This window comes from Cyprinus carpio, chromosome B15 (genome assembly GCF_018340385.1).
Source record: "Cyprinus carpio isolate SPL01 chromosome B15, ASM1834038v1, whole genome shotgun sequence".
Lineage (NCBI taxonomy): Eukaryota > Metazoa > Chordata > Actinopteri > Cypriniformes > Cyprinidae > Cyprinus > Cyprinus carpio.
Window position 1 is genome coordinate 13,425,225 of NC_056611.1, and position 14,067 is coordinate 13,439,291.

The 14,067-nt window shown below is 34.6% G+C and overlaps 1 protein-coding gene across 1 annotated transcript; it reads left to right on the top strand.

Moving 5' to 3' along the window:
- The first annotated feature begins 5,026 nt into the window (after positions 1–5,026).
- Positions 5,027–12,593, top strand: LOC109090324 (uncharacterized protein C11orf53 homolog). The gene is made up of 5 exons (XM_042739330.1): positions 5,027–5,227; positions 6,056–6,156; positions 9,823–9,862; positions 9,990–10,291; positions 11,660–12,593. The coding sequence occupies exons 1-5, from the start codon at positions 5,218–5,220 to the stop codon at positions 12,053–12,055; spliced, it is 849 nt and encodes a 282-aa protein (XP_042595264.1). The 5' UTR covers positions 5,027–5,217; the 3' UTR covers positions 12,056–12,593.
- Positions 12,594–14,067: the final 1,474 nt, after the last annotated feature.

Here is a 14,067-nt window from a genome sequence, read left to right on the forward strand (position 1 = left end):
TTATGTGCAAAAAAAATAATAATTTAAGTGTACACTAAGTATGTGTGTTAGATAATAAGTATATGTGTCTGTAATATAAATAGTGTAAATGTGTTCCACAGTTATTGTCAAGTGTTCATTAGATGGATTGCCTGGGGGAAGAAACTGTTCCTGTGTCTGGCCGTTCTGGTGCTCAGAGCTCTGTAGCGTCGACCAGATGGCAACAGTTCAAACAGGGAGTGTGCTGGATGTGAGGGGTCCAGAGTGATTTTGCCAGCCCTTTTGCTCACTCTGGATAAGTACAGTTCTTGAATAGACGGGAGGGTCGTACCGATGATTTCTCTCTGCAGTCCGGACTACCCTCTGTAGTCTTCTGAGGTCAGATTTAGAAGCTGAGCTGAACCAGACAGTTACTGAAGTGCAGAGGACGGATTCAATGATGGCGGAGTAGAACTGTTTCAGCAGCTCCTGTGGCAGGTTAAGCTTCCTCAGCTGGCGAAGGAAGTATAACCTCTGCTGGGCCTTTTTTTTACAATGGAGTCAATGTGAATGTCCCACTTCAGGTCCTGGAGAGATGGTGGTGCCCAGGAACCTGAATGACTTCACTGCAGTCACAGTGCTGTTCATGATGGTTAGTGGGGGGAGAGAAGGGGGGTTTCTCCTGAAGTCCCACGATCACCTCCACTGTTTTTGAGCGTGTTAAGCTCCAGGTTGTTGAGAGTACACCAGACAGCCAGCTCTTTAACCTCCTGTCTGTAAGCAGACTCGTCACCATCCTGAATGAGGCCGATGAGTGTGGTGTCATCTGCAAACTTCAGGAGCTTGACAGAGGGGTCCTTAGATGTGCAATCATTAGTGTACAGGGAGAAGAGCAGTGGGGAGAGAACACAGCCCTGGGGGGCACCAGTGCTGATTGTACGGGTGCTGGATGTGTATATTCCCAGGCTCACTAGCTGCTGCCTGTCTGTCAGGAAGCTGTTGATCCACTGACAGACGGAGGTGGGCACGGAGAGCTGAGTTAGTTTGGGCAGGAGGAGGTTTGGGATGATCATGTTGGAAGGCCGAGCTGAAGTCCACAAACAGGATTCTCACATAAGTCCCTGGTCTGTCTAGGTGTTGCAGAACATAATGCAGTCCAATGTTTACTGCATCGTCCACAGACCTGTTTGCTCTGTAGGCAAACTGAAGAGGATCCAGTAATGGGTCCAGTAATGTCCTTCAGGTGGGCCAGCACCAGTTTTTCAAATGACTTCATGACCACAGACGTTAAAGCCACAGGCCTGTAGTCATTTAGTCCTGTAATTTTGGATTTCTTTGGGATAGGGACGATGGTGGAGCGTTTGAAGCATGAAGGGACTTCACACAGCTCCAGTGATCTGTTGAAGATCTGTGTGAAGATGGGGGCTAGCTGGTCAGCACAGGATTTCAGACAAGCTGGTGTAACACAGTCTGGGCCTGGTGCTTTTTTCCTTTTTCTGCTTCCGGAAGACCTGGCGCACCGCATCCTAGCTTATCTGTATTGCAGGTGTGGGGGAGAGGGGGGGATGCAGGAGGTGTGAATGGTGAGAACGGTTGTGTGGAGAGGGTGTTCAGGGCGGGTTGCAAGAGGTGTAAATGGTGTGAACGTGTTGTGTGGGAGAGATGTTCAGGGCAGGTGATGGGTGTCTTTTCTTTCAAAACCTGCAGTAAAACTCGTTCAGATCGTCTGCCAGTCGTTGATTCTCCACAGTGCTGGGGGATGGTGTCTTGTAATTGGTGATCTCTTTCAGACTTTTCCACACTGATGCTGAGTCGTTGGAAGTGAACTGAGTCCTTATTTTATCAGAATAATTCCTCTTTGCCACTTTGATCTCCTTTTCCAGTGTGTATTTAGCCTGTTTATACAAGACATTGTCCCCCTTCCTGTAAGCATCTTCTTTGGCCTGACGGAGCTGACTGAGTTTTGCTGTGAACCACGGTTTGTCATTGTTGTAAATTAGTTTAAGTCCTGGTAGGAATACACATATCCTCACAGAAACTGATATAAGATGTTACAGTCTCTGTGAGTTCGTCCAGATCAGTGGCAGCAGCTTCAAAAACACTCCAATCAGTGAGGTCAAAACAAGATTGTAAATCCTGCTCTGCTTCATTAGTCCATCTTTTTTACAGTCCTTACTACAGGTTTAGCTGATTTTAGTTTTCTGCCTGTAGGTCGGTATAAGATGAATCAGACAGTGATCAGAACGTCCCAAAGCTGCTCGTGGAACAGAGTGATATGCATCCTTTATTGTGGTGTAACAGTGATCCAATATATTACTGTCTCTTGTGGGACATGTAACATGCTGTCTGTATTTTGGCAGCTCACGGGAGAGGTTGGCTTTATTAAAGGCCCCAAGAATGATTAAAATGGGAGTCCGGGTGTTGTTGTTCTGTCTCTGTGATCTGATCAGCGAGTTTCTGTAAAGCCAGACTTACGTGCGCTTGCGGAGGGATGTAAACGCTCACCAGAATGAACGAGTGAAACTCCCGCGGCGAATAGAACGGCTTGCAGTTAATGAAGAGTGTTTCTAGATCTGAGCAGCACATCTTTTTTAACACAGTTACATCTGCACACCACCGTTCATTGATGTAAAAGCACGTTTGAATTGAGAGTTGCAGTGGAAAGAAATATTATATTTTACCATTTAGAAGTTTTAATCAATATCATAGTTTTCTTCTAAAATATGAAGCAGCACAACAGTTTTAAACATTGAAAATAATTATAAATGTTTCTTGAGCAAATCAGCATAGAAAAATGTTCATGGTTCATGTGACATTGAAGATTGGAGTAATGATGCTGAAAACTCAACTTTGACATCACAAGAATGAATTACATTTTAAAATATTAAAAATTTATAAAATTTAATTATAATAAAATTTACTTTATTATTATTTTATAACATTTGCATATCAATTGATCAAGTAAATGCAGCCTTAGTGAGTATAAGAGACTTATTTAAAAATAATTTGAAAAATCTTATGGAACCCAAAGTTTTGAACAGTGGTACATAATTGTATGTACATACAATACACAGTAATCTATGTTATTTTTTCATGTTATATCATATTTGTTGTATTGTATGACTTCAGAACACATGGAATATAGTGCCAAAGCCATATATGGCTACTTCTATGGTACTTTTATAGTACTTTTATATAACTTGACAGCCCAGAACTTAAGTTATGAAAAAGATATAGGTGAAATTTGTTGTATTTTGAATCCAATTTTTCTGTGTAAAAGGCAAAAAGTTTATCATACTGATTTCAAAGTTAAGGTTTTATCAATTTGAATATACATTGAACCAAAAAATATCATAAAATCTTAGTTGATGATCCAGTATACTTTATTTGTGACAAAACATCCCATGTTTCGGTAGTGACAGCACATTTTCGGTAGTGACATTAATGCTTTGGCAGCAACCACATCACATTACAGAATTTTAACTCACATACAGTACTAAAATACTACTTAACCATACTAAAATACCAAACAATGCCCCCAAATATGAGGATTATGTGTGTCACTACCCAAACAGTCACTACTTAAACAATGATTACATGTTCTAATTCTAAACTAGTTCTAAAATTCTATGGGATAACCCCCCCCCCCCAAAAAAAAAATAAAAAAAATAAAAAATAAAATAAAAAATAAATTAATTAAATAAAGCTGTCACTACCGAAACTTCACCAAATGTTTAGGTATAGTGACTGTTTTGGTAGCGACAATTTTAGATACTTTTGAACCTAGCTCAAAGATGCTAATCAGCACATGTTAGCTGGCACAGTTCTGAACAGTATACATATAAAAACTAAATGTTACGGAATACCTCTCAAAAAAGTGTGCTTAGTTGCAGAAAAAAGGTGTTCGTTAGTAACGTTCCTTAAAGTTGTAGTGAGATTTTTCAGAGTTTTTTAAGAATTTTGATCAAATTTATGTGATATTTATGGTAAATATTTGTTGATATGTTGTAGGTGTGAAAGGGATTTTCATGATTATAATTTTATGGTTTTTTTTTGGGTTTATCTTGTACAATAGACTAAAGCATACAGTGTTTCGGTAGTGACATGAAAAATGCAGGACACATTTTTTACATTAAGTTTCATAACTTACAAAGAAAATATAAAATAAATAAATAAATAAATAAATAAATAAATAAATAAATATAATTAATATTTAATTATACTTTTTAAAAGAATACAAAATACTTTTAAAAACAACAAGAATTATTAAGAATTATTTCAATATCATTTTCATAAGTAGAAATTTAGGGGTTATGGTACGGGACAGCGTCCTCCCTATTGAAAGTACCCTATAAATGATGATTTTATATGTATTTATACTGATATATATTTATTTAGATGTGCAGTGTGAAATATCCATTCTGTCATGATGGCAGGAATGTTGAAATAATTTTTAGGACACATTTACAGTCACATTTCCATTTTATGCTTCTAGTAAACGACGCACTTAGCGTGAGAAGAGATAACATGAGAGATGGAAGGATATTCAACTGGGAGAGGTGGTATCCATATAGAAACAGGAAGGAGTGCGTATGAGTCACTTAGAGAAAGTACAAAAACTCTAATCTTTGTTTTGGCAGTCACACCGTCCAAACAACCCTAGATGAAAAGTCACTAAAATAACTTACATACAAACTCCAGGGCATTTGAATTCACTGTGTAGACATAAGGCTTCAGCAGTGAGTGCTGAGGTATCAGATCTTCATTCCTGGTCCACATTTTTCCCTCATTCTGAAACACCTACATCTATCAAGTGAAGTCATTCATTGTGGTTTTACCTAATTTTATAATGTAAGTAAACTGCTAATATAACTCGAATGGTGCTTTAATGCTAAGCAAAGGTTTATGAGAATCACACCATGCTATAATAAAAACCTGAAATGACCAGCAAAGGTTAGTCTTGACATTACCAACGATGATGGCGTGTCATTCGTGCTCGCTCCTCGCTAATCTGGAAGGTTGATGCAAATGTTTGAAAAACGTCCTGGCAACTATTTGCATGCAAACAAATGTGTGAGGGTCATTTCAAAAGCTGACTTCTGATCAGCATCTATAGTATAGTTCACTAAAGCGGAGTTGGATTTCGTGTCTTTGGTATAATGGTCAAATTCAGCTGGAGTTTGGGAGCAGACATAGTTGTTTCACTGGGATAGATAGCTGAGCAGATTTCCTGCCATTTACATCTGACGTATCTGCATCATGGAAACAGGTAAGGTGTAATTTTACCTGTTTATTGGTATATAAAAACTCTAGCTTGAGCTCAGTTTTAATCAAACAGTTTAATTTTAAAGGTTAAGAATAATCTTCTTGGAATAATTGAACTCCAGCATTTAATATGTAACTCTAATGTCAACCAGGCTGATTACTTAATTACAAGACAATTTCAGTTTTAACTGATTTATAATACAACAAAATGGTATTTCAGACAGTCTTCAATGCTTCAGAGCTCCTTCATTCATGGAGCTGGGGTCTTTTACATAACGCTACAATGGTTTTTGCATGCAATTTCCTATCACCGTCATTTTAAATTGCAAATACACTGTTCTGTTGACTAGGATCTTTGCTTCCCAGGAATCATCTTTTTGTATTTTCTGGAAATAAACTTCAGCATCAATGCTGAGTGATGACCTTGTTTTCCTCCATCTGTATCCTCCTCCTTTTAGCTACGAGGTTGTAAAGGCAGATTGACATAAACATAAATTAATAATCGTCCCCTCGTGATGTTTCAACTGGACGGAGTTAGTGTTTGTAAACTGACCGATTTGCATTGACCAAAACCAAAGATAATTTCCATGCCAGTTATAGATGCACGCCATAAAACTGACAAGAGATACTGTACCTGCTCGAAAATGAAGCTGCAAATGAGAAATTATTGAGCACTTGTGATCATAAACGTGCAGTTATTAAGCAAACCAGACCTTGTTTATGAATACCATCAACAGCTGTATTTGTTTTTGCAGCTGAATGATTGATATCCTACACAAACGGAGTCATGTTTACAAGTACGTTATGTTCGTGCCTGTGTGTGTTTTTGCAGAATTCTCGAAGAGAGTGTATCAGGGGGTCAGGGTGAAGCACACGGTGAAAGATCTGCTGGCAGAAAAGAGGTCACGGCAGACGAGCAGCCCGCGCTATGCTGTAAGTCCACGGCTTCATCTCACCTGGTCAATACTCTCAACTGAAACACACCCCACCCTGTCATTCACAATGCCTCCTTTCACTCCATTCATGTTGCCACTCTGGTCTTCTTTCATATTTGCAAACAGACAGTTTAAAACAGTTGGTATATTCTGTGCCCCGCCACTTTATTTGCTCATTGGCTTATCTTTTTTATTCTAATGATGAAGCTATGGCCTCTGATACAAGCCCTTGGAGTCTCGTCCTTTTCTCACACGGCAAAGCCCGTTAGTGAATACCTGCGCATAAGTGACAGACAATAGCAGCAGCGCTGATGGTCATGAGCTCCTGAGGTTTGGGAGTCAATCATCCTTTTGCTGCTGTAGTATGACTATGCAAAGTCAAACACTCGCACACCTGCTCCACTGTATTGTTCCTCCTGTAGACCACAGACAAGTCGCCTGTTGTCACTCTAGACAAGCACAAATCAGACTTGCAGACATCTGGCTGCACAAGAGAGAAAGCTTTTCTCCATGTCAATGGCACACTGTACTGGCTTTTGTTTGAATAAGTAGAGTAATGGCTTCTGTCTCGCCACTCTACAAACTGATAGTATTGCAAGATTTCAAACATTGTATTAAATCTTGTATTGTAAATTGTGCACAAAATTTGTAATAAATGATAAGATTTGATACTTAAAAAAACATTAACTGCCATGAAAATAAAATTAACCTTTTAAAAAAGTCTAAATTAATATATATATATATATATATATAATATGATATATATATATATAATATATATATATATATATATATATATATATATATCTATCTATCTATCTATCTATCTGTACACACACAATATTTTGTATAATCTGTAAATTAATATATATATAGTTTTATATTAAAAAGTAAATACTTTAAGTATTCTTAACATTATACATTATATGAGTGTGTGTGTGTGTGTGTGTGTGTGTGTGTGTATATATATATATATATATATATATATACATAATTTTTTATTATATATTATAAAAATATATATTTTATTTTTTTTATTTTTAATTAATAATTAAACAACAAGCGAAGAAAATCTGTGTCATCCTCTCATATTACAGTTTCGTGACCATTGCGACTTCAGATTTCCATGCGTGATGTACTCTTGGTACTTTGAGCAGTGAATGGTAATTAATCTTTCGCATGATATGCAATAGAAGAAAAGTAACTATGTTTTCAATGCATAATAAAATGACATGTATGTAGGTGTCAATCATTGTGATCCCACAGGGACACGACTGAGACCAAACACATACTACAATGGCAGAGCAGGGGGAGGGTTGCACAGGAGAATCAGAGCATGTCGAGGCCACACAGAACAAAAATTGCTTTATAATAAGCTTACATCTGGATCTATGGCCTTTTATTTGGGCCAGAAGAGCCATCTGCAGACTTTAGCAAATGTTGCCCACAGAAGTCATGTCCAAACACAGGACCAAAACAATACAGACACTTGCCAGGGGTTCCAGATGAACAATAGAAAAATACTACTCTTATATAATCTTTGGTCAAAGAAAAATGTTTAAATAAAAGTTGCATGGATAAGAAAATAAACATTTTACAGTGAGAGCTGAATGTGATTAGATTTTATTTTACATGTTGGCTTTAAGTATTGTTTGAAAGACAATACTCAATAATAGTCAGTGTAATTTTAGTACAAAGGAGATACTATTATAGTTGTTATTAATATTTTAAATTACTTTTCATTTTAATATTTTTTTTTAATTGTAATGTTACTTAATTTACTGAATTTATTTAATTTCTAATTGTAATTTTACTGAATTTACTGATTTTTTCTCTATTTGTCATTTGTATTCAGTTTTTTGTATTATGTCAACTTAGCTTTTTAAATTTTTATTTCAATTTTGGTTTTAATTTTAGTGCAAATTAAACTAAAAAAAAAAAAGACAAATGTTGCTTTGGCAGTTAACTAATTATAATTATATTATAATAACCCTGATCATGGCATAACATTAGATTATGTATTAAGTATTGTTTTAAGCAATGTGTTTTTAGTAACTGATATTTTAGTAGGATTGAGAGACTATTGTATTTTTTATTAACATTTTAAATTAGTTTTCTTTTTTCATTTTAATTTTACTTAAGTTTAGTAATTATTTTCTGTGTTTTTGTCATTTGTATTAATTTTTTTTTTTAGAATATGTCAACAGTTTTTTAATTAATTTATATACTTAAGTTATATAATATAGTATTTAATGTGTATGTAATATGTTATATAATATGTAACAATTATTTTTATAAAATGTAATATTTAAAAAAATATTTAAGTTAAATGTTATTTTATTTCAAGTAATGGAAATGTTTTAGTCTTAGTTAATTACCCTGATAGGCTTTCATGGCCTAACATTTGACTAAATGTTATAAATTGGTAATTAATAACTAATTTAGGTATTAACTGCTAAAGTTGAATAACATGGTCAGTGGCTAATGTTACACAAAAATACAAACAAACAATATATATATATATAATCATAGTCCTTCACTTTTTGGAATCATTTTGAAATGGCTGTTACGATATGTGCTTGTACTTTCGTGTATTAAAAAAAAAAAAATAATAATAATATATATATGTATATATATATATACAGTATGTATATATATATATATATATATTTTTTTTTTTTTTAATACACGAAAGGACAAGCACAGATCGTAACAGCCATTTCAAAATGATTCCAAAAAGTGAAGGACTATGATTAATGAACCAGAACAGGAAAATACCCAAAACAAACTGGGAATCACACAAATTTTTAATCTACACTAAAACGTAATTTTATTTATAGCAACATGACACAAGCATAGAATTCATATGTACATAATACATATCGCCCAGGCATTAAATCAAAAGCAGAGTCCTCGTAGTGGTTGCAAAATTGATGCAGAGCATTGATCTTCATTTGACTGTTTACACTCTTGTACAGTAAAGTTATTTCACTGCTGGCTCAAGAGGCTCGGAAACCAGCAACCCCCTCACTTCCACCTACTTCAGCTTGGTTTATCTTGACGCTGAATCAGATGCAGTGTCACAGCCTTGGAGCTCTTCAACAGCCTGATTTCCATACCATGCCTTCAAAGCGGCACTGAGGCGTGGGTTGTTCACATAGGGAAGTCTTGGGACGAGCAAATGACATTCAAATACTAGCCTCAAAATTTGTTTGCCCTCCAGCCAGTGCTGCCTTGATATCAGCTCTTTTATGCTTGTAATATGCAAACGAATGAGAACCTGTGTCTGTCTATTGCCTCACCAATAGCTCTCGACCATTTAATAACAAAATTGTACGCAACAAATCTCTAGTTCCCACTGGCGTTTTGGTAGTAGAAGAACTGAACTAGTCGCATCCTCTAACTGGTTGAAAGAGAAAGTGAGATATACAACATATTTGTGTTTTAGAGGTGCTTAAGATTTCTTTTCTTCATTGAATCAGGTTGTTTGTTTCGAACCCTTGCAAGTGAGACACTCTCTAAGATTTGGGGTAGTTCAATAGATGTATGCAAATATTTTGCGTGTTAGCTTGTTGTGTGCCATTAAGACTGCGATCCATTAGTCAAACGAACTAAATGATCACAGAAAACTGATGGGAAATTAATGATATCAACCTTTTTCTAGGGTGTCTCGTCTCCTCCGAGTCCATTTGTTCAAATGACTGGTGAGTCTCCAACACTTTATGTGTATATTAAGTCAGAAATGTGCAATGCCTTTTCTAGATGTGGAAAATTCTGTCTTGGTCATGAATTTTGTTCATGTAATGATCAAGATTGTTGTGTTTTCTTCAGGTTCTCACATGCTTCCTAGTTACTACGGCATGAGAAGACCTTTCATTTCAGACACAGAGTTTTGTTCCTCAACGAAAGCATTTTCTGCTGACGGCTACCCCTCATCGCTAACAGGAAAGTCTCTCTCGTGTGACACCGGATGTGTGTCTGGTTATTCCTCCCTTATAGACAGCTTCTACCCGGAATCTTTTGGTGACTACCGCAGCACTCCTTTCTCCAGCGGAGGAAGTACAATATTCTCACCCTCTGCATTGTCTTCTTTGCTCCCTTCTTACTCCAGTGACCCTTCACATTATTTGCTGGTAAGTTTGGCATATGGAGTTAGGTGGCACAGTAACAAAAAATGTCAGTGATGTTGAAATGTAGACAAAATCCATCTGTCCAAGTCTACAAGGGTGGGACAACATTTGTTCTGCTTAGTCATAGAAATATTAAGTAGTTCAGCCATTTTTAAGCAATGAAGGGAGTATTTTTTTAAAGTGATGTCAACCTTATTTTCATATGGGACAATGTTGATTTATGAATCAATAAATTACAAGTTTTTCAGGCACTTTCATCCAAGTACTACAAGTTTTTAGAGAACAAAATATAAAAATAATTAATAAAAAAAATATTTTAATATTATATCATTATATTTTCTCTGTTTATGTAATTGCAATTAAATATATTTTCAGTTTAGTCATTTATTTCAAATTAACCTTTGCATAAAAATGTTCAAAGTATTATCATTTTTTGGGAGAAAAATAAATATATAAATAAATGTATATATTTTATATACTTTATTACATTTACATTCAATTTTTTTCTGAAAACTGAAATAAAGTTTCAAATGAAACAAACAGTTTCATCCAAGTATTATACGTTTTTATGAAAAGAAAATAAATATTTATGTGTCTAATTGTTTATTGTATTTTATTTTATGTCAATTTTTATATTTTTATTTTATTTCAAATGATTAAATAAATTAAATACGTTTTACTGGTAGTTTTATCCAAATAGCAATAAATAAATAAATAAATAAATAAAAAAGTATATAATTACTTAAAAAAAATGTTATACACACCCACCCACATAGATAGATAGATAGATAGATAGATAGATAGATAGATAGATAGAAAGATAGATAGATAGATAGAAATGTTTAAAAATGTTTTTAATATTATATAATTTAAATTTCAATGACTGTAATATATAACATAAAAATTATATATATATATATATATATATATATATATATATATATATATATATATATATATATATATATAAAACACACTCTATATATATATATATATATATATATATATATAACAAAGTATAACATATATACGATATATACGGTATAACGAATAAAAAAATAAGTTTGCAGTCATCAAAGTGTTTCAATAATTTTCAAAATTATTTTATTTTATTTCATAAGTTTATTCTGGCCTTGACCATTTTTAAACAGTTCTCACTTTACAACATCATACTGGCTTTTGTGTGCCATTTTTTTTCCGTACATTTTTCACATTTTTGTATGTTGTCTATTATCTCTCCCGTCTGCATCCATCTTGTTTTAAAACCTTTTGGCTTTAGTACAAGGTGATTCAGTAAGCTGTTGCATGTAAATGTAAATCACTGGAATCTCAGATTTGAGGCTAATGAATTCTTGCTTGTGTTCACTGCAGAGGGACTCTTGGGAGGCCACAGGGAGCGACGGGGTGGAGGGTTTGTGTGGAGATGCTCTGGCTCCCATGCCCCTGTCTACACCCAGTTCTCTGGTCAACCCCGACACTGTCAGCCCGACCCAGTTCCGCTCATCGTCCCGGGGCTCTAGCATGACGCCTTCACAGTCGTACTCTCTCCATTCACTAGATGAAGTCAATTATCACTCCTCATTTCAAACCAACTCTGGCAGCTTTGCTTCCCCTTCATTCATGACTGAGCCTGCGACCAAACTAGTGCCAATACTTCCCTCAGAAGATACTGAAAGTGCCCCTTCAGCCTTGAGTGACAACCTGGTATGGGGCAAGGAGGACACTGCTAGCACTTGGTCACAGTATGAGGTCAGAAGGGCATTTTGAGATTGAACTGGAAGGAAATAAAGGCTCACCAGCCTAGCAGATCAACATCTCTTTAATACACAACAATTAGCACTACAATCTTTTTTTTTTTTTTTTTTTTGCCAATTTTACTTAGCAGAGCTAAGGCTTAACATTGGGGAACAAAGTATATCTTCAATTTAATGTTTTTATTGTATTGTTTATTATAATTGTATCTTCTTTTTTGACATTAAAACTTATATTGTCTTCAATTATATTGAATAATTGAATATAAAACTTAAATTGATAATTAGGATAACAATCAGTATAAGGAGTCTGTATATCAGAATTTTTTTTTTTTTTTGTGACACACAAGACAGTGAGTCTATATAAATGTATATTATCTGCAAAGAAATTAAGTGTTACAATATTTATAGGTTGATGTGTAATATCTAGCCCTATTTCTCTTCTTGTGAGTCTTTCATTTCAAAAGCATGTTGTGAAAATGGTCTAAAAGGTAAATAAACTAGAATGACAAAAAACTTTCTTGTAACTCTACAGCACAATGGACTTCAAACATTAAATAAAAACAAACAAAAAAAAACATTACATTAAATGAAACCTCAAACTTTTTTATTGAATAATTAAATTACAAACATTTTCAAGACAACAAAATCATTAAAACATGTTTTTCTTCAATATATATTCATAATAAACACATATTTATTAAAATACAATTTAGAGGATTAGGAAAAAATACATATTAAATAAGGGGGAAAACATGTCTTTTCTTTCTTTTAGATTTTTTAGATAAAGAGATGAAAGTCAGATTTACTTCTAAAGAGGAACCAGGAATCAGATTTTTATGTGTATAAAATATATAAAATTAATAAACTGATTATGATTTTTCAGATTTTTCTCTGAATTACAATACTGATTTTATAGTCATAGGTCAATAGCAATACCTTTCTCTAGTCACTTTTTTTTCCTCCTGCATGTGAAAAATTTGCAGAAAGTGTTTAGATGTATTGCCACATAAACTATTTATGCTTTATATTTGTATAATATGAGCCAGACCAGCGTAGTAAAATGAAATCCAGTTACACGCAACCTTCTTGTATTCTCTGGTTTAATCACCAGGGGGCGTCATTCAACTACCTCAACTACCTCCTCAACCCGGTTGAAGTGCTTCTTAGAGATTTTACTTAGAATTATGGAAGATCTATTCTGAAATGTGACTGATCAAAAAGGACTGGTAAGAAAATAATAGTTTGAAACTCGAGGTCTATTTGCAGCGGATTAACTTTACAAAACAATTTCACAACGGAGTAAAACGTCCGTTCTAATCAGACACAGTTTGAATTCATACTAACCAAGGTGTTCGAAGACGTATTTATTAAGAACCCATGTTGTATCAATACTCAAATCTCTAATTATACTGCTGTTTTGGAACGAAATTTACCGGTTGTCTGTATAAGCTATACTGCATGCCATATTGAGCCATTTACGGGCTTCTTTTCTAAGACAAAGAACACCTGCATTTAGGCTAATCATTCTTGCAACTACATGCGTTCAGTCTTAAATACTCGACATTTAAATCGACACAGTAAATAAAAAACAGCATTATGATTTCAGAGGTCTCAAGAAATGTAAATGCGCCACTTGGAGCTTTTTCATTTAAATGATTTCAGAAATAAAAGTAAGTCAGGTGTAAGACTCTTCAGCACCACTCAGCATCAAACTGCACCCTGATTGTATTTTTAAGGGTTAAGTGAAGATAATTAATTGATTATTTCAACTGTTGCATTAAAACAAAAATACCCTGAGAAAAGAAATGTATAAATATTGTTACGAACACTGATCGTTGTTGAAATGTCATTTTAATTGGCTTTTGAACCTTTCAATTAAATATTTAATTCTAATTTAATTTATTTCATATCCAGCCTTCTTGTACCTGTCTCCAACTATCCTAGTAACTTGACTTTAGCAGACGTCCCAATTGTTCTGATGACAAACATGGCTGCTATCATATGCCACGCCCACCACTCCAATAA